Source organism: Thamnophis elegans, chromosome 16 (assembly GCF_009769535.1).
Source record: "Thamnophis elegans isolate rThaEle1 chromosome 16, rThaEle1.pri, whole genome shotgun sequence".
Taxonomy (NCBI): domain Eukaryota; kingdom Metazoa; phylum Chordata; class Lepidosauria; order Squamata; family Colubridae; genus Thamnophis; species Thamnophis elegans.
This window is the reverse complement of record NC_045556.1, coordinates 23,977,554-24,002,123: the sequence shown is the minus strand read 5'-3', so window position 1 is coordinate 24,002,123 and position 24,570 is coordinate 23,977,554. Positions and strand designations below refer to the sequence as shown.

At 40.0% G+C, this 24,570-nt stretch overlaps 1 protein-coding gene across 2 annotated transcripts; it reads right to left on the bottom strand.

The window, feature by feature from the left end:
- Positions 1–539: 539 nt before the first annotated feature.
- LOC116518863 lies at positions 540–19,796 on the bottom strand. Of its 2 annotated transcripts, XM_032232392.1 has the most exons (5): positions 19,701–19,796; positions 15,958–15,995; positions 14,121–14,187; positions 1,498–1,935; positions 540–1,131 (listed from the first exon to the last, which is right to left on the bottom strand). In XM_032232392.1, the coding sequence occupies exons 1-5, from the start codon at positions 19,783–19,785 to the stop codon at positions 653–655; spliced, it is 1,107 nt and encodes a 368-aa protein (XP_032088283.1). In that variant the 5' UTR covers positions 19,786–19,796; the 3' UTR covers positions 540–652. The 2 variants fall into 2 exon arrangements, with proteins under 2 accessions (XP_032088283.1, XP_032088282.1); XM_032232391.1 differs by having other exon boundaries at positions 540–1,935.
- Between the last annotated feature and the right edge of the window lie 4,774 nt (positions 19,797–24,570).

Genomic DNA, 24,570 nt, shown 5'->3' with positions numbered 1-24,570 from the left:
GTGCCGGCCTCCTGAAACCCTCTGCCAGCGAAAACAGAGGTCACATGCGGCCCTCCGAAGCTCTATTTTTGCTAGCAGAGGTACCGTGGGCCGGTCCTTCGCTGTTTTCAGGGTGGCCCTGGGGGTCAGATCTAAGCACCCCATGGGCCGAATCCAGCCCCTGAGCCTTGAGTTCGACATCCCTGGTTTAACACATATCCAATGTATAAGTTTTTTTATCCTATTAAATATGGATTAATGAGGCTATCAGCAAGATAGCTGTCCACAAATAGTCTTCTGGGTTCCTTTTCTGAGAACAAAGAACAATGAATAATAACCATCAATCCCAGAAACAGCTGCCAACTTCCTAGACCCTCTTCTTACGGTCATTCATTCAGCAAGAGCTATAAATAATCATTCAGTTAATCCAATGACAAGAACAGGATTTTCTGAAATGATCTTTAACATACAACTGTTAAATTAATTCTTTGTTTCTCAATCTTTAATAATAGATATCAATTCAAAGAAAAAATGAAAACAAAAATATTTAAAAACAACCATTTAATTTTGGGCATGAAAAAGGCTACAGGTGTATTTCAATAGCTGTTACAATTAAGATACCAGACCTCTTGATTGTTCATAAAAACCTACAGTACCAAGGAGTAAACGTATCTTAAGAGGCTCTTTTTTCCTTCATGGCTTGTCTTACGAGCTCCATGTCTTTCTGTAACAAATGCTTCAAAATCTGTTTACTTTGTTTTTTGGGATTTCCGCAAAAAACACTCTTTATGGCATCCAGGACATCCATTGATCTTTCAACCATATCCTGAGCCATCTTTTTATGTGGTGAATTTTCTGCATATTCTGTTAATTCGGGGCTAAAGCCATATAATAAATTAATAAATGCTTTTAATTTCCCCATTTCTTTTTCGGTGTCTTCTGCTTTCTTTTCCAGAGACTCAGATGCAGGCAAAACGATCTCCACTTCCGATACTGATGTAGCTGTTGATGGGGAAGGAGATGTCGTGACGGCTGGAGGTGTTGATGGGGAAGGAGTGATCTCTATATCCAGCTTTATTTCTGTCTCAGATGCTTCGGATGAGAGGGAGGAAGGCAGCTCTATGTCCAGCTTCATTTCTGTTACAGGTGGAGCTGTTGATGGGGGATTAAGAAGCTCAATGTCAAGTTTCATCTCCTGCTCCTTCTTCTGCAACAGCTTCCTCTCTGCCTCCCCTGCTAATTCCAGAGCATTTTTTAAGTAACCCTCAGCTTCCTCAACATACTCATGAAGAGCTGGGTCTTCTTTAACAGAGGATGGTGCATTCTTAATGGTTTTAATTAGTGTATCAATTGCTTCTAAGATGTCTAAGCCTCTAGACTCATGATGAGTCAACTTCACTGGAAGGCTTTTGTGCTGTAGTTCATTATTGTCTAGCGTCCTATGTAACTTTTGTACATTTCTTAGAGATTCCACTAGACTAGCCAAGGCTCCATTTGTTAACTGATCAAAATTCTTACCTTCTTTCTTAGTGGTTGATTCTTTTTCCAACTGAATGGAAATAGTGCTCAGTGTGTCTCCTGGAGTTGACTCTTCAGAAATCAGAATAACAGACTCACTTGTCTCATGTGGGAGGTTTTCTGAGGGACTTGGGTGCAGGATAACAGATGCAGATGAGTCATTTCTGAGTTTCCAAAAGGCTGTTGTAGTTGGAGTATCCGTTCTCATCAAGGCAATTGACTGGGACTTCTCACTTTGGGGGTGCACATTTACCCAAACAGTGTCCACTGCTACAGATGGAGAAGTTGCCATTTCGGGTGCCAAAAAAGTTGGAGGGGGTTCAGTTGACAATACAACTTCTGTGGGGATATTTTTTACCACATCTTGCAAAAGATTCACAAGATCATTCAAAGTTTGCTCTTCCTTTTTTGCTGCAGTTTCACCTGTGTTGGAAAGTTCTGTGAAGCAGAAAATAAAACCATTAAATGTATACCTTGTTTACTTTTTTGTCTTCTGAAAAAGAAACAGCTTTTATAAACATGTCTGCACTGCTACATACCACAATTTGAAAGAACTCAGTGTTTCATTAATAACCGTTCCTAGTTTAAATCCAGATGAAATTATTTGAATTCTGTTATGTTTTATGGCTTAGTGATATATTCTGCTACCAGAAGGGCCCCGTACTCTCAGAAAATAAAAAAAAAATTGCCCATGCAATCCAGTCCAGCCCTGTTGAAGCTAAACAATCAATTTCAAAGCCTCTCCTCATAAGACAGCATGCAGACTTCTGGAGAAAGGACATCATCAGGTGTCACCAATCACAGGGAGAAAAGGAGACTAGACTTGCTCAAGAAAAAAAGACGTCTGTTGGTGATAGGAGGCTCACTATTCAGGGGAACTGAATTGCAGTTTTGTAGACCAGACAATCTACCTAGAGAAGTATGCTGTCTCCCAGGAGCAAAGATCAAAGATGTAATTGAGAGGTGTATTAAAATAATTGTCCCTTTGTCCTCTTTCACATGAGAATGAATGATATAACAAAGAGCCTGAAAACAATAGCAACAGACTATGAGCGACTAAGCATGAAAGCCAAAGAGATGGGTACACAGGTGGTGTTTTCATCTGTGCTCCCAACAAAAGTAAACATCCAATGACAGAACAGATAATTTTTGAAGTAAGCCACTGCCTTAAAGGATGGTGCCATCAAGAGATCTTTGGATTCCTAGACCACAGTCTACAATAACTACATGAAGGGCTTCTGGCAGGGGGATGGCCTACACCTCAAAAGAACGGAGGAGAATATTTTTGGAAAACAACTGGCTCAGCTTATCTGAAGTGCTTTAAATTGTAACTGATGGGGAAGGAGACCAATTTTTAGGACTCGAATCCAAGCATAAATCTTAAGGCAATCAATTAAGTGGTAAGAAAGAAGAGGATATCAAATATAAAACAGGACACGAAGGAAGCAAATGCAGAGTCAATCAAAAAGGCCTCAGATGCTTGTATACTAACATTCATAGGAAGTTATCGTACGGCACCGTTTTCTACTGCATTGGTGAGACCAATACTCCAGTTCTGGTCATCACGATACAAAAAAGATGTTGAGACCCTAGAAAGAGTGCAGAGAGCAACAAAGATGAATATGAGCCTAGAGGCTGAAGCATATGACGAATGGTTGTGGGAATTCGGTATGTCTAATGTCTAACAAAGAGAAGGACTAGGGGTATCATGATAGCAGTCTTCTAATACTTGAGAGGCTATCACAATTCCACACAGGTGGTTGACCTATTCTCCAAAGGACTGAGGGCTGCACAAGAAGCAATAGATAGAAATTAATCAAGGAGGGAACCAACTTAGAAATAAGACATTTTCTGACAGTGAGAGTAGTTACTCGCTTGCCTTCAGAAGTTGTGGGTGGTCCATCATTGGAACTTTTCAAGAAGAGATTGGATAGCAATTTGTCCAGAATTGTATAGAATCTCCTGCTTGAGCAGGGAGTTGGACTAGAAGATCTCCAAGGTGTCTTCCAACTCTATTTTGTTGTTTCCCTTCTTTTTAGACTGACCTGCAAAATAACCTGAGGCAGAGATGCTGGATGTCAGCAGCAGAAAAGGATGATGGGCAGAGGCACGCTGCTAGGGAATTTCCTGTCTTTTATTTCTTGAAAGACGGGAAAGATAGCAATGAACCAGGGAAAGGAAAGCGGGCAGCGGATGGTGCTTATACCAAATGTGGTGGCTCCAAAGATTCTATGATTTTAACTTGAGAGGCCTGGCATATTCTCTTTCCCAAAAGATTCACTTCCTGATGTGGCAACTCCACAGTCCAACAAAAGCCCACCTCTTGTCTTATTATTCTTTGGCTTGAGATCCTGCCAGGATTCCATAAATAGTCCTCAGCAGTTTGACTCCATCTTGCCCTCATTTGTTTTCTGACGAATCCCCAAAGCCTGTTAATACAGTGCTTTTTCTGATGGTATGGCTGAGTGTATAGCGTGAACCAAGCTAGCCCCATGTTTAACAGTTCCATGGACTTTTAGTATAAAAAGCCAGAGGTGCAAAACATGGCACAGGCTGCCAGTGGAGGTAGTGCCAGGAGTTCACAAGAAAAGCATTTCAAGAAGGCGGGGTTTAGCAGTGAGAAGACGGAGTTTCAGGCTATTCCTGAAATTCCCCTATTCCGAAGGAAATTGGACGGGTCGTTTCGGACCCTAGCTGTCCCAGAGAGAGAGTGAAAGGTTGTGGAAGATCCAGTGACCTCAGAGACGTTTGCAAGTCTCTGGGGGGCTTGGAATTTAACCTCATTTGCCAGCTCCTTCTGGATTAGCTGTAAGCTAACCGAAACTGCAGGTTGCCCCTAAGAATGGTGGGAGTGATTTCAACTGGTAAGCTGATTTTACTACTCAAAGAGATACGATCCGCATAAAAATTTAAGCTAATTGAAACCAAAGAACAGAAGAATCTAGCGGCGAATTGGTTTTTTTTTAATGGATTTATGGCCGGTGGTTACCCTATTTCTTAAATGTTTTAAATGCTGTTTACGTGGATAAAGGAAAGATTATTCTAACATTCCCTCTGACTCTCCTGAAGTGGGCTGTAAACCAATTTACTACAATTTGGCTTTTTACAATCTGACACTTTTATTGCTTGGCTGTGTTGGTCTAAGATCAGATAAGATCGCACAGCTCCAAGCGTGTTCTTACTTGCAAATATCTTAAAGCTTCTAGCTGAGTCACAACATGGCGTCTATACTTGCTTCAAATGATTCGTTTCAAATGATTTTCTCCGCATTTCAAAAGTTGTTTGACACATATGAAAGATTTGAAAAAAAGCTGGACTATCTAACATTAAAATATGAAGAAAAAAATGAGAACGTTGAATGTTTGAATGTTCCTGAAATACAAATGAAGAATGTCAGAAATGAAGTCTCTCAACTTGCTGACACGCCGGGCATCTGGTTTACTTCGGAGGGAGAAAGAGATGCAACGCTTGAAAGGGGGGCAGCCATACAGAAGATTTATTTCAAAAGATAGAGCGCAGGAGGAATGAGAAGCATTAAAGAATCTATACTTTATGAAACATCATTTGCAGAATTTTTGATACCACCCTTCAGAATTAAAGACAAGCTGAAAAGTGCAACAAGCCTAGGACAACGTTATTACATCACAGGCATCCTAAGCAAAAAGGTGCGAAGATATTCCTGTTTGGACTTGCTTATAAAAACATTGAGTAAATTTGTTCCACGAATGGCAATAGGACTAAGAAGGTTTTGTTATTGGAGAGACATAGGCTGATAGAAGAATACAATTTAAGAATACAATTTAAAACTAGCTAAATCTAATTACTCTTATTTGTAATAGATATAGCTGAATAACAATTGATATTGATAGTAATGTATATAATGTGGAGTTGATATGATAAATAATAATTGGATACGAGAAGGGAAGGTTGGAAATATTTTTGGACCATATACAAAGGTTATTAATCACAATAATTATCATTATTAAAAATAAAATAAAATATATACAGTTAAATGTTAACTAATATGGGGAAAATGTTACGATATACGATATAATTACATGAAGAAGGGAGAATGATAATAAACTATACTGCATGGAAGATGGAATTTTTGGTATTAAATATTATGGATGTTCAGCTAAAACAGGATATGAGGATTTGATGTTAATAGAGGATTTTACAAACAAGTAAATGAAATGTCAGCATGTGGTTATGGATTAAATCTTTGGCATATTTAAGGATGAAGGATATTTAAATAACAGTAGTCAACTAAAAGTGGAGGCATAATGATGTCAATATGGTAAAAATTTGAGTTAAGATATTTGAATTAATATGAATTAATGGCAGAGATGCACCAAAACATGTTGTAACCAGCTGATATACTTTTTTTTAATAATATATACCTGTGTTCTTTTTTCTTCTTCTTTTTGGTTTCTCTTTTGTTTTTCTTTTTTCTTTTTTTTTCCCTGCCTTGCTTTTTGTTCTTTTTGTCTTCTTTGTTTGTTTGTTTGTTTGTTTTCTTTTCCCACTGGTGTGGGCATGTATTGTTTAAGAAACAACAACAACAACAACAACAATAATAATAATAATAATAATTATTATTATTATACAATTGTATCACAGCGGCCAGTTGTTTCGCCAGATTTGGCATTGGTTACTAGTCGGGCCCCACCCAGGGGCCTAGGACGTCGTAACGTATTTTCGTAATATGCGTGCAGATCCAAGCAGTGCGGCTTTTTGCATTTGACTGATGGTGATTTTGTCAATTTTTAACTGTTTTAAATGTAATTCCAGTGCTTTTGGAATAGCACCCAGTGTGCCAATTGCCACCGCTATCACCTGGTATTGCGATGTCTATGATTGTGACCTTATTTTTCTCAACCAGTGTGATGTCTGGTGTATTATGCGCCAGTATTTTGTCGGTTTGTATACGGAAATCCCACAAGATCTTGATCATCTGATTTTCGGTGAGTTTTTCAGGCTGATGTTCCCACCAGTTTGTTGCTGTTTTAATATTATAATTTTTGCACAAGTTCCAATGGATCATTTGTGGTACTGAATTGTGCCGCAATTTATAATCAGTCTGCGCGATTTTTTTTACAGCAGCTGAGTATGTGATCAACAGTTTCATCAGCTTCTTTGCAAAGTCTGCATTTGGCATCATCAGAGGATTTTTCAATTTTGGCCTTAATGGCATTTGTGCGGATAGCTTGTTCTTGCGCAGCCAGGATTAGTGACTTTGTTTCTTTCTTTAATGTACCTGTTGTTAACCATAACCAAGTTTGTTCACTGTCCACTTTATCTTTTATTTTTTCCAGAAATTGGCCATGCAGTGCTTTGTTCTGCCAACTCTCCATTCTTGATTTTATCACATCTTTTCTGTATTCTTGTTTTGTCTGTTGGGCCTTCAGTAGATTTTTGTTCTTTACTTCGATTAATAGATGTTCTTGACTTTCTTTTAAATAATCAGCCAGTGCATGTTTTTCTTCTTCAACTGTTTGCTTCACTTGTAATAATCCTCTGCCACTTGATTTTCGGGGCAGGTACAGTCTATCAGTATCACCACGTGGATGTAAACTGTAGTGCATTGTCATTAGTTTCCTGGTTTTTCGGTCCAAAAGGTCCAAATCAGCTTGTGTCCAGTTAACTATACCAGCTGTATATCTTATAACTGGTATTGCCCAGGTATTTATGGCCTTGATTGTATTTCCACCTTTCAATTTAGATTTCAAAATTTTCCTAACTCTGTTGGTGTACTCTCGCCTGACAATAGTTTTTACTTCTCCATGCTTGATGTTATCCAACTGCAGAATGCCTAAGTATTTGTAGGCTTCATTTTCTTTGCATTTAATTAATTGGCCATTGGGCATTTCAATTTCCTCACATGCAGTGATTTTGCCCCTTTTTATGGATACAGTGGCGCATTTTTCCATGCCAAACTGCATTGAAATATCGGTGCTGAATACTCGGACTGTGTTTGTCAATGATTGGATTTCTATTTCTGACTTTCCATAGAGTTTAAAATCATCCATATATAGTAAATGCGATTTTTTTTCAGCTTCTTTGGCTGTTTGGTAGCCTAATTTCATTTTTTTTAAGATTACTGATAGTGGGATCATTGCGATGATGAAGAGAAGAGGTGAAAGCGAATCACCCTGGAAAATTCCTTACTTGATATTAACCATTCCGTAGATCTCATTCCCTACTGCCAACTCAGTTCTCCATTGTTTCATCGCCTTTTCAGTAAAGGATGTAATATTTTTGCTAATGCCAGTTGTTTCTAAGCATTTTATGATCCAACTATGTGGCAGTGAGTCAAATGCCTTTTTGTAATCAATCCAGACCATATTCAAGTTCGTTTTTCTGTTCTTACAATTTTCTAATATCATTTTATCAATTAGAAGCTGATCTTTTGTGCCCCTGCTCCTTCTTTTGTTGCCTTTTTGCTCTACTGGCAAGATGTTGTTTGTTTCCAAATAATCCATCATGTTATCTGCAATAATCCCTGTGAGTAATTTGAAGGTTGTTGGCAAGCATGTTATGGGTCTGTAGTTTTCAGGTGTTGTTCCTTTAGTTGAATCTTTCTGAATCAAGTATGTTTTTCCAGTTGTCAACCATTCATCAATTTGGCCCTTTTGTAAAATTTCATTCAGTTGCCTGGCCAATATTGCATGTAAACTGGTCAGATATTTGAGCCAGAAACCATGTAATTGGTCCTTTCCAGGTGATGTCCAATTCTTTACCTTTTTAACTCGATTTTTGACCATCTCAGTTGTTATTTCTAATACTTGCATTTGTTTGTTGCCAATGCTTTTCTCAAAGTCATGTATCCACTTTGCTTTCTTGTTGTAGTCCTTTGCATTTTCCCACAATTCTTTCCAGAATTCAACTGTGGCCTGCTTTTCTGGTTTTTCACTTTTGGTGTCACCATTCACATTAAGACTTTGATAAAAACGCCGTTGGTCTGATCGAAATTGCTGATTTTGTTTATATTGGATGATTCGTGCCTCATATCTTTCAATTTTTCTAGCTGTTGCTGTTATCTGCTGTTTTACAATCTCTACAGCTTCATTGATGTTTCTTGTATCCAATCTACATCTTCTGATTAGCCGATCTATGATTTTGTTGTTTTTAAGCTGTTGCTCATGCATGTCCTTTAAGTTACTAGCATCTGCCCTTAATTTTTTGATTTTTTGTTCTAAATGGATTTTCCCCTTTGGCTTTGATGCTTTTTCTGTTGTGTGACTAGGTACTTTAATTTTAATGCCTAGTTCATTAGTGACTATTACAGCTGCGCTGTACATTAACTGGTTTGTTTCCAAGATGGATCCCGGTTTAATTGTTGAAAACACTGCATTAACCATTTTCATGATAGGGGCCAAAATTTTCTTAGGCACAGTTTTTAGTGATGGTAAATGTTGCCTTTCCTCATTAAGCAGAAAATGCTCCATGATCTTATCCTTCAATTCTTTTTGTTTTTGAGTTATTATTATTATACAATTGTATCACAGCGGCCAGTTGTTTCGCCGGATTTGGCATTGGTTACTAGTCGGGCCCCACCCAGGGGCCTAGGACGTCGTAACGTATTTTCGTAATATGCGTGCAGATCCAAGCAGTGCAGCTTTTTGCATTTGACTGATGGTGATTTTGTCAATTTTTAACTGTTTTAAATGTAATTCCAGTGCTTTTGGAATAGCACCCAGTGTGCCAATTACCACTGGAATTACCACTGCTGGTTGTGCCATAGTCGTTGAATTTCGATTTTAAGTCCTGGTATTTTGCGATTTTTTCATGTTCCTTCTCGGCGACCCTGCTATCACCTGGTATTGCGATGTCTATGATTGTGACCTTATTTTCTCAACCAGTGTGATGTCTGGTGTATTATGCGCCAGTATTTGTCGGTTTGTATACGGAAATCCCACAAGATCTTGACCATCTGATTTTCTGTGACTTTTTCAGGCTGATGTTCCCACCAGTTTGTTGCTGTTTTAATATTATAATTTTTGCACAAATTCCAATGGATCATTTGTGCTACTGAATTGTGCCGCAATTTATAATCAGTCTGCGCGATTTTTTTACAGCAGCTGAGTATGTGATCAACAGTTTCGTCAGCTTCTTTGCAAAGTCTGCATTTGGCATCATCAGAGGATTTTTCGATTTTGGCCTTAATGGCATTTGTGCGGATAGCTTGTTCTTGCGCAGCCAGGATTAGTGACTCTGTTTCTTTCTTTAATGTACCTGTTTTTAACCATAACCAAGTTTGTTCCCTGTCCACTTTATCTTTTATTTTTTCCAGAAATTGGCCATGTAGTGCTTTGTTCTGCCAACTCTCCATTCTTGATTTTATCACATCTTTCTGTATTCTTGTTTTGTCTGTTGGGCCTTCAGTAGTTTTTTGTTCTTTACTTCGATTAATAGATGTTCTTGACTTTCTTTTAAATAATCAGCCAGTGCATGTTTTTCTTCTTCAACTGTTTGCTTCACTTGTAATAATCCTCTGCCACTTGATTTTCGGGGCAGGTACAGTCTATCAGTATCACCACGTGGATGTAAACTGTAGTGCATTGTCATTAGTTTCCTGGTTTTTCGGTCCAAAAGGTCCAAATCAGCTTGTGTCCAGTTAACTATACCAGCTGTATATCTTATAACTGGTATTGCCCAGGTATTTATGGCCTTGATTGTATTTCCACCTTTCAATTTAGATTTCAAAATTTCCTAACTCTGTTGGTGTACTCTCGCCTGACAATAGTTTTTACTTCTCCATGCTTGATGTTATCCAACTGCAGAATGCCTAAGTATTTGTAGGCTTCATTTTCTTTGCATTTAATTAATTGGCCATTGGGCATTTCAATTTCCTCACATGCAGTGATTTTGCCCCTTTTTATGGATACAGTGGCGCATTTTTCCATGCCAAACTGCATTGAAATATCGGTGCTGAATACTCGGACTGTGTTTGTCAATGATTGGATTTCTATTTCTGACTTTCCATAGAGTTTAAAATCATCCATATATAGTAAATGCGATTTTTTTTCAGCTTCTTGGCTGTTTGGTAGCCTAATTTCATTTTTTTTAAGATTACTGATAGTGGGATCATTGCGATGATGAAGAGAAGAGGTGAAAGCGAATCACCCTGGAAAATTCCTTACTTGATATTAACCATTCCGTAGATCTCATTCCCTACTGCCAACTCAGTTCTCCATTGTTTCATCGCCTTTTCAGTAAAGGATGTAATATTTTTGCTAATGCCAGTTGTTTCTAAGCATTTTATGATCCAACTATGTGGCAGTGAGTCAAATGCCTTTTTGTAATCAATCCAGACCATATTCAAGTTCGTTTTTCTGTTCTTACAATTTTCTAATATCATTTATCAATTAGAAGCTGATCTTTTGTGCCCCTGCTCCTTCTTTTGTTGCCTTTTGCTCTACTGGCAAGATGTTGTTTGTTTCCAAATAATCCATCATGTTATCTGCAATAATCCCTGTGAGTAATTTGAAGGTTGTTGGCAAGCATGTTATGGGTCTGTAGTTTTCAGGTGTTGTTCCTTTAGTTGAATCTTTCTGAATCAAGTATGTTTTTCCAGTTGTCAACCATTCATCAATTTGGCCCTTTTGTAAAATTTCATTCAGTTGCCTGGCCAATATTGCATGTAAACTGGTCAGATATTTGAGCCAGAAACCATGTAATTGGTCCTTTCCAGGTGATGTCCAATTCTTTACCTTTTTAACTCGATTTTTGACCATCTCAGTTGTTATTTCTAATACTTGCATTTGTTTGTTGCCAATGCTTTTCTCAAAGTCATGTATCCACTTTGCTTTCTTGTTGTAGTCCTTTGCATTTCCCACAATTCTTTCCAGAATTCAACTGTGGCCTGCTTTTCTGGTTTTTCACTTTTGGTGTCACCATTCACATTAAGACTTTGATAAAAACGCCGTTGGTCTGATCGAAATTGCTGATTTTGTTTATATTGGATGATTCGTGCCTCATATCTTTCAATTTTTCTAGCTGTTGCTGTTATCTGCTGTTTTACAATCTCTACAGCTTCATTGATGTTTCTTGTATCCAATCTACATCTTCTGATTAGCCGATCTATGATTTTGTTGTTTTTAAGCTGTTGCTCATGCATGTCCTTTAAGTTACTAGCATCTGCCCTTAATTTTTTGATTTTTTGTTCTAAATGGATTTTCCCCTTTGGCTTTGATGCTTTTTCTGTTGTGTGACTAGGTACTTTAATTTTAATGCCTAGTTCATTAGTGACTATTACAGCTGCGCTGTACATTAACTGGTTTGTTTCCAAGATGGATCCCGGTTTAATTGTTGAAAACACTGCATTAACCATTTTCATGATAGGGGCCAAAATTTTCTTAGGCACAGTTTTTAGTGATGGTAAATGTTGCCTTTCCTCATTAAGCAGAAAATGCTCCATGATCTTATCCTTCAATTCTTTTTGTTTTTGAGTTATTATTATTATACAATTGTATCACAGCGGCCAGTTGTTTCGCCGGATTTGGCATTGGTTACTAGTCGGGCCCCACCCAGGGGCCTAGGACGTCGTAACGTATTTTCGTAATATGCGTGCAGATCCAAGCAGTGCAGCTTTTTGCATTTGACTGATGGTGATTTTGTCAATTTTTAACTGTTTTAAATGTAATTCCAGTGCTTTTGGAATAGCACCCAGTGTGCCAATTACCACTGGAATTACCACTGCTGGTTTGTGCCATAGTCGTTGAATTTCGATTTTTAAGTCCTGGTATTTTGCGATTTTTTCATGTTCCTTCTCGGCGACCCTGCTATCACCTGGTATTGCGATGTCTATGATTGTGACCTTATTTTTCTCAACCAGTGTGATGTCTGGTGTATTATGCGCCAGTATTTTGTCGGTTTGTATACGGAAATCCCACAAGATCTTGACCATCTGATTTTCTGTGACTTTTTCAGGCTGATGTTCCCACCAGTTTGTTGCTGTTTTAATATTATAATTTTTGCACAAATTCCAATGGATCATTTGTGCTACTGAATTGTGCCGCAATTTATAATCAGTCTGCGCGATTTTTTTACAGCAGCTGAGTATGTGATCAACAGTTTCGTCAGCTTCTTTGCAAAGTCTGCATTTGGCATCATCAGAGGATTTTTCGATTTTGGCCTTAATGGCATTTGTGCGGATAGCTTGTTCTTGCGCAGCCAGGATTAGTGACTCTGTTTCTTTCTTTAATGTACCTGTTTTTAACCATAACCAAGTTTGTTCCCTGTCCACTTTATCTTTTATTTTTTCCAGAAATTGGCCATGTAGTGCTTTGTTCTGCCAACTCTCCATTCTTGATTTTATCACATCTTTTCTGTATTCTTGTTTTGTCTGTTGGGCCTTCAGTAGTTTTTTGTTCTTTACTTCGATTAATAGATGTTCTTGACTTTCTTTTAAATAATCAGCCAGTGCATGTTTTTCTTCTTCAACTGTTTGCTTCACTTGTAATAATCCTCTGCCACCTGATTTTCGGGGCAGGTACAGTCTATCAGTATCACCACGTGGATGTAAACTGTAGTGCATTGTCATTAGTTTCCTGGTTTTTCGGTCCAAAAGGTCCAAATCAGCTTGTGTCCAGTTAACTATACCAGCTGTGTATCTTATAACTGGTATTGCCCAGGTATTTATGGCCTTGATTGTATTTCACCATTCAATTTAGATTTCAAAATTTTCCTAACTCTGTTGGTGTACTCTCGCCTGACAATAGTTTTTACTTCTCCATGCTTGATATTATCCAACTGCAGAATACCTAAGTATTTGTAGGCTTCATTTTCGTTGCATTTAATTAGTTGGCCATTGGGCATTTCAATTCCCTCACATTATTATTATTATTATTATTATTATTATTATTATTATTATTATTTTAATAATAATTATAGTCAAATGAAGATGGATATATGATGATGGTGACATGTATGAATATTTGAGTTAAAATGCTCGAGTTAACATGAATTATGTTTGTTGACTGTGGAAGAGATGCACAAAAGTCTATTTGTAACCAACTGATACACTTTTTATAGCATGTAAAGAAAGATGTTGTATTTGTTTTAAATTAAGAATTAAAAAATTTTAATAAAAAAAAAAAGAAAAGCATTTCATAGGCTGATAAGCCAGTTTCTCATACAGCTTGTTTTGCATCCATGATTAATGAATGATCAGTGTAAAAAGCATTACACAACTGCTGCTTAAGCACAGGCGTGCCATGGCAGAACACAGCTGACACACCTGGGGTCCATCACAGGGAGCAGTGTCCATTTTCTCCTGTGTTTATTTTATTAAAGAGTGTGATGATCACTCTGGCTTTCTATTTCTTTGAAATCTATCACAGACTATTACCCTGACAGGTATCTACATTTGCATTTAAATTTGAGGAAGCCATAGCAGGGTGCATTCCTTATGTCCAGAGATCTCTTTTTCCTGACCCTCACCCCCACAAACGCATATAATAAACTTGTGCAAAGACTGAAAGGAAGAACCAAAAAAGCTCGTGCAATGACAACAGGCCAGTTGAGACAACAACAGAAAGCTGTTCTGGGAAGACTTTAAAATGATTGTGCATCAAATCACTTTGAACACGTAATGGGAGAGGGGGAAAAATAATTCTTACGCTGAACTTCAACAGTATCTTTTCCTTCTGATACAATCCCTTCAACTGCAGTTGGCTGCACAGATATCTGTTGAAGAGGGAGAAAAATGAATCATTTCACTCTGGCAATCAGCTTTTTATCTTTTGTTGCATGCTTAATTTGTTTTTTTTTTAACTTCCAGGAGAATATATTGAATGCTGAAGCTAAGGCTTCAAAAGCCTTTACCTCAATAACAATTCTGAACACTTACCTCACAAACTGAATCTTTACCAACTTCAAGTTGTCAAGACAATCAGACTGATAAGATTCTCAAACGTGTTTTTTTTTCTTCATAGGCCCATCCATAATTGGGCAGGAAGGAACGTCTCTTTCAGCAGAGTGGCCAACCCACTTGGAAGGATTCTACACCCTTATCAGTAAAATTATTTTAAGCATGCACCGCCAATAAACTTTATCAATTAATTATATCAAGGTTGTACTCTACCAACAAATTAGGCATATTAAACCCCAGAATGGAAATTAAATATGAGCTTTAAAGAATCAGATAAATATAAGTTCGATATTCTAATATTTTCTTCCCACGCAGCAATAGATCTCCTGCAGCCCACTTTTGAAAGCAGCTTGATCCAAGAGGCAGTCACGAGGCTGTGAGGCATCCATTCTGCATCCAAGCAAGCTCTCGCTTAGCCTCCAGACCATCCGAGGCAGCGCCTGATGTTCAATATTTTCAGAAGGATTACAGGTAGTTCTTGACTTATGAGCCACGGAGTGCAGTACTGCAGTCTTCTTCTGCTAACTGCAATTTGGCAGTTCAAATCTCACCAGGCTCAAGGTTGACTCACCCTTCCCTCCTTCCGAGGTTGGTAAAAACCCAAATTGTTGGAGGCAAGAGGCTGACCCTGTAGATCCCTTAGAGAGTGCTGTAAAAGCACTGGGAAGCAATATATATGTCTAAGTGCTATTGCTATTGCTACAACTATTTGTTTAATGATCATTCAAATTTACAACAGCACTGAGAAAAATCTGACTTATGACTAGTTCTCACATTTATGACCATTGCAGCATCCCCACAGTCACATGATTAAATTCCGGGTGCTTGGCAATACATGACATGTATTTGCAATGGTTGCAGGGTCCTGGGTTTGTTGTTTGCAACCTTCCCAGGGAGGTTCCCCATCACATAATCTTGACTTACACACACACTCTCCCCATAATGTTATTCAAGTATAATCGTTTGAGCCGTAACACTGCTTCTTTAGTTTGGTCTATTGCGTCTACCCAGGCACTGAGATTTCTAAGCTGCAAATCAAGGCTTACTATCAACAAGCTATGTCTTAGTGCCGCGATGGTGAACCTATGGCATGCAGAGCCCTCTCTGTGGGCATGTGCACTGTCTCCAGCTGTCCTGGTTTCCGGCATGCACATGCGTGCTGGCCAGCTGGTCTTCACAGGGGCTGGAAAACGTCCTGAAAAACAGCCAAAAACCAGGCTGTTTTCCGGTCATTTTTGGGGTTGCTTTCAGGTTGTTTTGGGGGCCTTTTTTGACCCCAAAGTGGCACAAAAAGCGGGCTGAAAACAGCCAAAAAATAGGCATGTGTTTGCCGGCCAGCTGGTCTTCAAGTTTCCGGTGCTCCAGCACACGGACATGTACGCAGGTTCCAGTCTGGGCACTTGGTGTCAAAAAGGTTTGCCATCACTGTCCTAGTGCCATGGGTTAATGCAGCCTGGGTGGGGAAAGGATGCTTGGTTGGGTGTGAAAAAAAGAATGTTCATATTTTTGTGTGGATCAGAAGTGATTTAATACATTTACGGTATCAGAAATGCAACCTATTTCCTGTAACTTGAAACTAACATTACCTCCACTACTTTAACATTTTCGTAACGGTGTGTCACACCTAAAAACAAAACAAAACAGAAAAAGTAAAAGACAAACAACAAAATTAGAGTTAGTCACTATTAGTGTAACAATAGATTTTCAGCTCATTTTAGATGACAGACATTTTCTTCATTTTTTTATTTTAAAAAAATCATGAATGATGTTTTGTATCTATTGCCACCATTCCTTTGAAATAACTTGAGCAAATCTATATGTAAGGTTAGGGAAGTCATCTAATATAATTCCACTGAGTTACAATCTTGGCCAAGCAATGGTAGCCATATGAGGAGAATGGCTTAAAGTGCTCTTTCAAAACAGACTCATCCAATACAAAACTGATCTCAAAAACCTAAGCAGGGTTGAAACTGGTGAAAAGCAAACCACTTCACTACTAATGCAAGAAAGTGAACTGGAGGGATACGGTTCCTCCCCAGCAGTCAAGTTCCGTTCCAGCTGGTTAGTCCCAAGAAAAAACAACATGGAACGAATATCTCTTCTTCCTTTCCCGATTTGGAAGAGAAGGGAAAACATTGAATGAAGATTTTGATGAAGATTAAAGAAGTCAACCAAAACATTAAAAGTAGGGTGGGTTTTCCCATATCTTCAACTAATATGAAAACCACCTCGAACAACTGTGCTTTGCAGTATTAGGTGAGGCTATAAGAGGAAGAGTTATTATAAAAAGAGGCACAGAAAATGCAGTGTGATTTGACAATTATTCTGGAAGTGGATGAAAAAGACTAAACAAAGAGCCCCTGTGAATAAAAAGAATTAAGAATTAAGTGATGTTTGGGATAAAATTGAAGTGAAATGAGTATTTTCAAGGTTTGATTGGGAATGAGTGAGAGTGTGAAATTAAAATGAAAATGTTAGTGATTACAGCCCTGTTTCATACAGCTTTGGGAATGTCTGCTGGTAGGAAATGCTGAGGTTGAAGCACTGTGTGTGTGTGTGTGTGTGTGTGTGTGTGCACGCGCGCACATGTAAATGTGATGGCTTGCAAATTTATCTATGAATTACAGCACAAACCATTCAAGCACATGCTTCACTTTAATATCATTAATTTTTCAATGTGCATTCAAAAGAAAATTCCATCCAAAGGATGAGGAGGGAAAGGAAGAAAAGGTAAAAGCAGATGAAGTAAGGGAGGGGAATTAAGAATACGAGAGAGGGGAAGAAGGAGGAGAAGAGAGGAATAGTGTGAGAAAGAGAGGGGAAGAAGAAATGAGGAAGGAGAGAAGGAAAGAAGAAGGCAGAGAAGGGAGGTTGAGAAGAGAGGAGCAAGGTTGTTGCAAAATAAGATGAAGCCATGGGGTGGCAGAAAGTGACCTAAACTCTATTCTATATGTTTGCGAGAAAATAACAATAAAGATTAATGATGAATAGATAACTGTTAAAAGTAATTATAAAAGTGTATATTTGTGAATGAATTTGAAAGAGAAAAATAAAAAAACCCTTTCTTTAAAAAAAAGAGAAAAAAATTCCATCCAGTAGGTTTTATTTTTCAGAAAGCAGGGAGACTAATGTAGTTTGACTGTCATTTGTTAATTAGATCTTACAGGATCCTAGAAGAATCTATCATCTCTCTCAAAGAGGAGAGAGAGGCAGGACACATGAAGAGGAGGCCTCTCAGCTGCTCTCCTCCTTCCTGTTTCCCCTCATGCTGGTTGTCAGGAAAGGCATCAAGACCTGATTTTTCCAGGGAATCTTCGAATGGGGAGATAACAAGGGACCCTTCCTACTACAGACTGGATGTTGTAGCTCTTCCTTGGGGCCATGTTGCTTTGTTTTGCTCAGTTTGTATTAAGGTTGTGATTTCTTTTCTTTTGTAGACTGCTTTGAGCCTTGTTTTATTGTGTAGTATATAAACTGTGGTAAATATATCAAACACCAAAGGCAGCAAGAGATGGTGCAAAACTGTATCTTTATAACGTGTGCATTAGGAAAGTGATGAGAAAAACATTGGACAGCCTGGTTTTATACCGGACAGGATAACAAAAGACAGACACGGGATCTGCATTTTGGTAGGTAACTGAGAAATGTAAGAGTGTAAGAAGGAATGTTTATAATGTATCTGTTCATTTAGAAAAAGCATTTAATGGGTTGAAATGTGGAATGTTTTATATGATCAGGGAGTTAATAGTTGGCTACTGAAAGCAGTAATGTGGGATAGAAATCAAACGTGACTGAGAATAAAAAAAATGCTTAGCATGTTTCAGCCTTCTTAAGTAGGAAGTAAGAAAAAAGATGTGCGGTGTTTAATGGAATTATGGGCATATTAAATAATATTAAATATTATTTATGGTCACATTTGAGGTTAGGCTCATGAATGTATACAGATTTCTGTACACACAAATGCGGCTGGTGGAGAATCTAAAAGAGCTGCGGCAAAGAACAAGGTGTAACAGAAACATAGTGTTAATATGTGGTGTTCTATAAGGAATAGTTCATTTGTTTTTGTCTGTCTGTATCCTGTCGTCCTTATTTTTAAAAGTAACCCAAGGTGGTGAACATATCAAAAGCACACCATGCATCCGGTTTTCATTAATATGATGCAAAAAAGATGTTGCGTCTCTGGGAAGGTTAGGGGGCTGGAGGCTAAAATCTATAAAGATGGTTCCAGGAATTGGGTAGGTCTAGTTTTCTGAAAAGGAGGAGCAGGGTCAACATGATAGCTGTTCCAATATTTGAGGGGCTGCCACAAACAAGAGGGGGCCCAACCTATTCTCCAAAGAACCTTAGGGCAGGCCCAATGGATGGAAGTTTATCAAAGAGAGATCCAACCTAGAATTAAGGAAAATTCCCTTTCAGTGAGAACAATTAATCAGTGGAATGGCTTCCCTCCAAGGCTTTGGACTAGAAGACCTCCAAGACCGTCCAACGATTCTATTGCAGTCTAGTCTCTAGTCTCTCCACAACAGCAACCATGTGAGGTGGGTTGGGAAAGGGAAGAAGCAAAAACAGGTGGGTAGAAACCACTTTGTTGCAGGAAAATGGGAGTTGAGTACATTAGGAGCAACAATGAAAGTAACTGGTGCTATGGAAATTGGGTTCTTAAGAATGTTGAGTGTTTGGTCCAAGAAGTAACCTAGAGTCAAGAATGGATAAATACAAGATGGAAAGGAAAATAAGTGAGCTCAGAGAAGCCCATTGAAGTGGTCTGGCCCCAGAAAAAGACCGATGGGGGATCTAAGTGATAACCAGATATGTAGATAAAGGAGGAAGGTAGACGGCAACTGCAAACATCTGGGCAGCCCTTAGATGACCGCCTAGCCTCCCGCCGCTTGTGCTCGGGCTTTCTGCAGCGGTTTCTCTTCCGAATGGGCTGCGATCCCGGTTGAGACGGAAGAAGCTGCGGTGGGACGGAGTGGAGGAGACCCCGAGAGGCCAGCGAGAGCCGCCGCTGAGCTGCAGGGAAGGGCCGGGGGGGGGGGGGGGCTTCGTCGCCTCTTTCCTCGCCTCCTGCGGCCTCTCCCGCTCCCGGGTACCGAATTACCCCCGAGGCGCCTCTCTTCGCCCTCCCGCCGCCCAGCCAGGCTCGGGGCCTGTCGCCAAGGAAACGCCCGGCGGTCTGGCGCCGCTCACCCGCCCAGGGGGGCGAAGGCGGGCGGGGGTCTCCGGCTCTTCCCCGGGAGCCCCGGGCCCTCTGCGGCGGAGGCCTCCCCGGCTCGCGCTGGATCCGCAATGGCCGCAGCAGCCTCTCCCCGCCCGTCCCGCCACTCACTCGGGTGCGTGGTCGCCGGCGGGAGGAAGCTCAGCAGCGCCGCCGGGAGCAGCAGCAGCCACGGCCGCCCTCGCCCCGCCGCCATCCGCCTCCTCCTCCTCCTCCTCGGGCGGCACAACCGCCGCCCCCGCCGCCCCCGCCTCGGAACCCGCGCCCCGCCTGGCCACCCCCGCCCCCGGGCAGCATCTCCGCCGGACCAACCGCTGTAGCTGCCCGGCGAAGCGCTGGCTGGGGCTGCGGAGGCCGCCGTTTCTTTCGCGATCTTTCGTATCTCTGAACCGGGCGCCTCCCCCGGAGAAGGGACTGGGCATCCCCTCACGCTCGGGGGCTTGGGCTTCCCCACTCCTCCGGCCCACCTGAGCCGTCCCGAGGGAACCTGGACGCTGTGCCCCCCTCCCGCACCAGAGCCAGCAGGATGGGGTGTTCCTTGCGGGTGGCGGTCCCACACCTGTCCCGCCCTTCCCCCGTGGAGGTTAGGAAGGGCAGGCCGGATGGAGCCCCGGATGCGGCACTCAAGCCAGGCCAGATGGGCCGTTTTGCTTTCATCCTGGCTGGAAACTATGAGATGCGCAGCCTCCAGGTGATGGGAGGGCCGTTCTCTTCCCAGGGGACATCCAGCATCCAGCTGCCTTCATTAACTCACGGTGCGTTTTGCCCAATAATCAAAATATCACCCATGTTGAAACCATTTTCCAATTAGACTCTTGCAACCTGCTGTGCCCAGAGCTGCCTTAAAGATGATTGTGCAAAATGGCCAGGCTGTGAAAGTGCAGGTTTTGATTTGATGGTACAACCCCCACTCCCCCAATGGTTGCTGTGTTCCAGTTTTGCATGACCCAATAAACTTTAACCAACCTTAAAACCAAGAGGTATTAGCTGAAGCAGATTGTATAGCATAGCTCCCCACCTACTCCCAGTGACAGAAGTCAAAACAGTTTATTTCCAGAAACAATTGGGGAACCTATAATCCACCTATGTCACACAGACAGGATTAGCCATATAGGTGGTACCAGGTCGATTCATACAAATGTTACTCTAGTGATAAATTGTAATCTACACACTTAATAGCTTAGTCTACCCACTACACCAAGCCACTACAACTATCAGTACTTACTTTTAAGGAAAAAACACTCAAGGTTTGGTAATTGATTTTAATTGTACTTAAGAAATTAATATATGTACCACAATACAAGTCTTATTGAAGACATTTTTTCAGACACAACAAAACATTTTTTTTTCAAACACAACAAAGCGCAGTGCAAAATGTACTAACATTAGAGGCCTGCACCTTCAAAGGGCTGCCACATGCCATGTTTTCTGGCCACCGAAGAGAACATGCATCACACCTAAATGCCAAAAATAGCAAGAGGTTCAATAGCATTGCTCAGCAATATAGTTTAATGGCTAGTTTCACTTGTAACAGTAAATCATCATTTGTTTCCATTGTTATTAAGCAAGCCACAATGGCCCAATTAACATATAATATAAATTATAATTTCAAAATCACAAAGGCTGATTAGATTATCCTGTAACCATATATACAAGACATGCTGAGCTCCCCTTAAACCCAATTGTGAAAGTAAGTTATAGCAACAGTACTTAGACTTATATACTGCTTCATTGCATTTTACTGGTCTGTCTGAATGGTTTACAGAGTCGGAATCTTTGCCTCCAACAATCTGGGTCCTCGTTTTATCAACCTTGGAAGGATGGAAGGCTGACTCAACCTTGAGCCAGTCAGGATTGAACCTCTGGCTGTGGGCACATTTAGCTTGCAATAGTACCGGTACATTCTAATGAGTGTGCTGCCAGGCTCCTTATGAGCACTCTGCTGGGTAACTAGGCAAACCATGGGTTGCAGTCCCTTCTCCCTTGCCAGCAACCTTTGGAATGTCTGACCATTCCACTACATTACAATAAATAGGGGTATCCATTTGTAACTATAGTTTGGGCACAGTGAGAGAAAGGCCATTTCCCCAGGCCCATCTGCTGCCAGAAATACCCCTCCCAGGGGCGTGATCAGTATCAGAAGCCAATTTAGAATGTAGGATCATAGGGCTGAAAGGGATCTGGGAGGACTTTTAGTTCAACCCCCTTCTCAAGGCAGGAGACCTTATACCAGGATCCCCAAGTCCTGGTCTGCAGCCCAGCCTGGCGGGAACTGGGCCATGCAAGTAATGGGCAAGTGCAGAAGTGGTCACATACGTGCCTAACCATTCCTTCCCTGCCACTGGTCCGCAGAACCAGAAAGGTGGGGGACTGCTTCCTTTTACCATCCTGGTCAAATGGTTATCCAGTCTATTCTTGAAAACCTCCAATTATGAAGCACCTCCAATTCCAAGAGACAAGTGTGATTATTCTGTCAAGAAATTTCTCCTTAACAAGCTTCCACCTATTATTTCTTCTCCTACCCTTCGATGCTTTGGAGATCAAGTTGATTCCTTCAGTATTCCAAGTGTGGCATAAGTAGCGTGGTATACAGCTGTACTCGCTTTTATCACTTCTGTGATCTTCATGTCATCTTTCTGTTAATGCAGCCAAGGACTGCATTCGTTTTTTGACAGCTGCAGCACACTACTGGCTTATACTTAAGTGGTGGTCCACTAGGACATCTAACTCCTTCCCAGTTACTACTCTTGAGTCAGGTACCAACAATTCAGTACTCATGCATTTGGTTTCTCCCACCTAAATGCAGGACTTTACTTTTTTCACCTTTGAATTTCATTTTGGAAGATCGGGTCCAGTGTTCAAGTCTTTCAAAGTTCTTCTTCTAAAGTGTTGGCTATTTATCCCAGCTTGGTGTCACTCACATTTGATGAGTTCCCCTTTCATCCCCTCATCTAGATCATTATGAAAATATTGAAGAGTATGGATAGAACCTTAGGATACTCCACTGTATCTACGTTCCATGCGGATGTAATTCCATTGAAGATTACACGAATGTGATTGGTCAGCCAGTTGTGAATCCACCTGATGCTGGCACTGTCCATCCCACATTGTTTTATCTCATTAAGACATAGGCTGTGATCTACTTTGTTAAATGCCTTCCACGTATGTCCACAGCATTTTTCCGATCCACTACTTTAGTCACATTATCAAAGGCAGTAAGATTTGTCTGGAATGATTTTTTTTTTTTTTACAAACCCATGCTGGTTTCTAGCAATTATTGTGTTCATTTCTAGGTACTTATAGATCTGCCACTTATCTTTTCCAGATTTTCCCAGGTATTGATGTGAAAATGATGGGCCTATAATTTCCTAGATTCATTTGCCCTTTTTTTGTAGATTAGACTCACATTGGCTTGTTTCCAATCCTCTAGTAGTTCCCCTGCGTTACATGAGCTTTCAAAGATTACATTCATTGCCTCTGAAATTACATTTGCTAACTCCTTCAGAACCCTGAGGTATAAATCATCTGATCCAGGTGATCTGTCCAGAGCAGATAAGTATTCTCTTACTAATTTCCTGCCTATTTTGACTTTTGTGCCTATTCGATCTTCCTTGGTATTGCTTTCGATAGGTTGGGCTGTTTTTTCCTCTTGCAAAATAATAGTTGCAAAGAAGGAATTAAGCAGTTCCGCTTTCTCCCTGCATCATCTTCATCTACTGCCATTAGTGGACTTGTTTCCTTGACTTTCTTCCTGTTTCTTACATATTGAAACATTTGAACATTATTTTTGCATTTGTTGCCTGTCTTGGCTCATTCTGGGCCTTAGTTTCCCTGACTCCCTCATTACAGACTCAGGCTATTTGGTCATATTCTGTATTAATGATATGCCGCTCTTTGCAGTTTTTGCGAAGTATGTGTCTTTTGTGTCTCTCAGTTTGTAAGAGAACTCTTTTGCAACCATGCTGATCTCGTTTGGTGTTTTTTGTTTTGGTCATGTGCTGAGTCACCATTGGACAGACAAGAAGTCACAGGCTCATACCGTGGTTAAGGGGGAGAGGCTTCATTCAGTGACAGGCTAAGCAAACCAAAAAAAAGCCTTAGAAAGCCATGTAAGGAGCACCTGCAGAAGAGGTGCGTTCAACAGCAGAAGAAACTGGGGACTCCCCACAAAGATGGAGCCCGAAATTTATACTGAAGACTTCCCTACTCCCAAATAGAATATAGAACAGAATATTGTACGTTTTGTCATCCCAAATGAATTTCCATAAAAAAATAAAAACTTGGTTGAGAGAAAGCACTTAGGATATATTAAGATTGATGTCTCCATCCCTATCGATCAATGCCACAGGTTTTTTTGTCAAATTTTTTTATTGAATTATAAAGTATTATTAGTACCATAGTTTTTTTTAATGCCCTGGTTTTCTGTATACATGACTCTGAGCCATTGGGAATAAAGCAACACAAAATCTTAGCAATACATAAATAACTTAGTCAATGGAAAACAGGCCCCTTACTCAGATTCTGTTAGGTGCATTCCAGTAAGAAGTGAGAAATACTATGTTCCAATAAATACTTCTGCAGTCTTACAATATTCTGCTGAAAAGCTTCAAATCAAAATATTATTGAGATCTAAAGTTCTCCTCAGAAAGCAGTAAAGTATAGACAAAGTTTATAATATTAAAAAAGCAGACATGGATATTTGTGTATGTGGGTATATATATGTATATTATATATATAAAATTATACTGATTATATATATATATATATATATATATATATATATATATATATATATATATATATATATATATATATATGTTATGTTTGTGCTGATAAATAAATAAAGGGAGACTAGTATAGATCTATTTCAAGCTATTTAGCTCTCATCAGCTAGCCATACCCTTGCTGGGAATCGAACCAGGTTCAATTCCCAGCAAGGGTATGGCTAGCTGATGAGAGCTAAATAGCTTGAAATAGATCT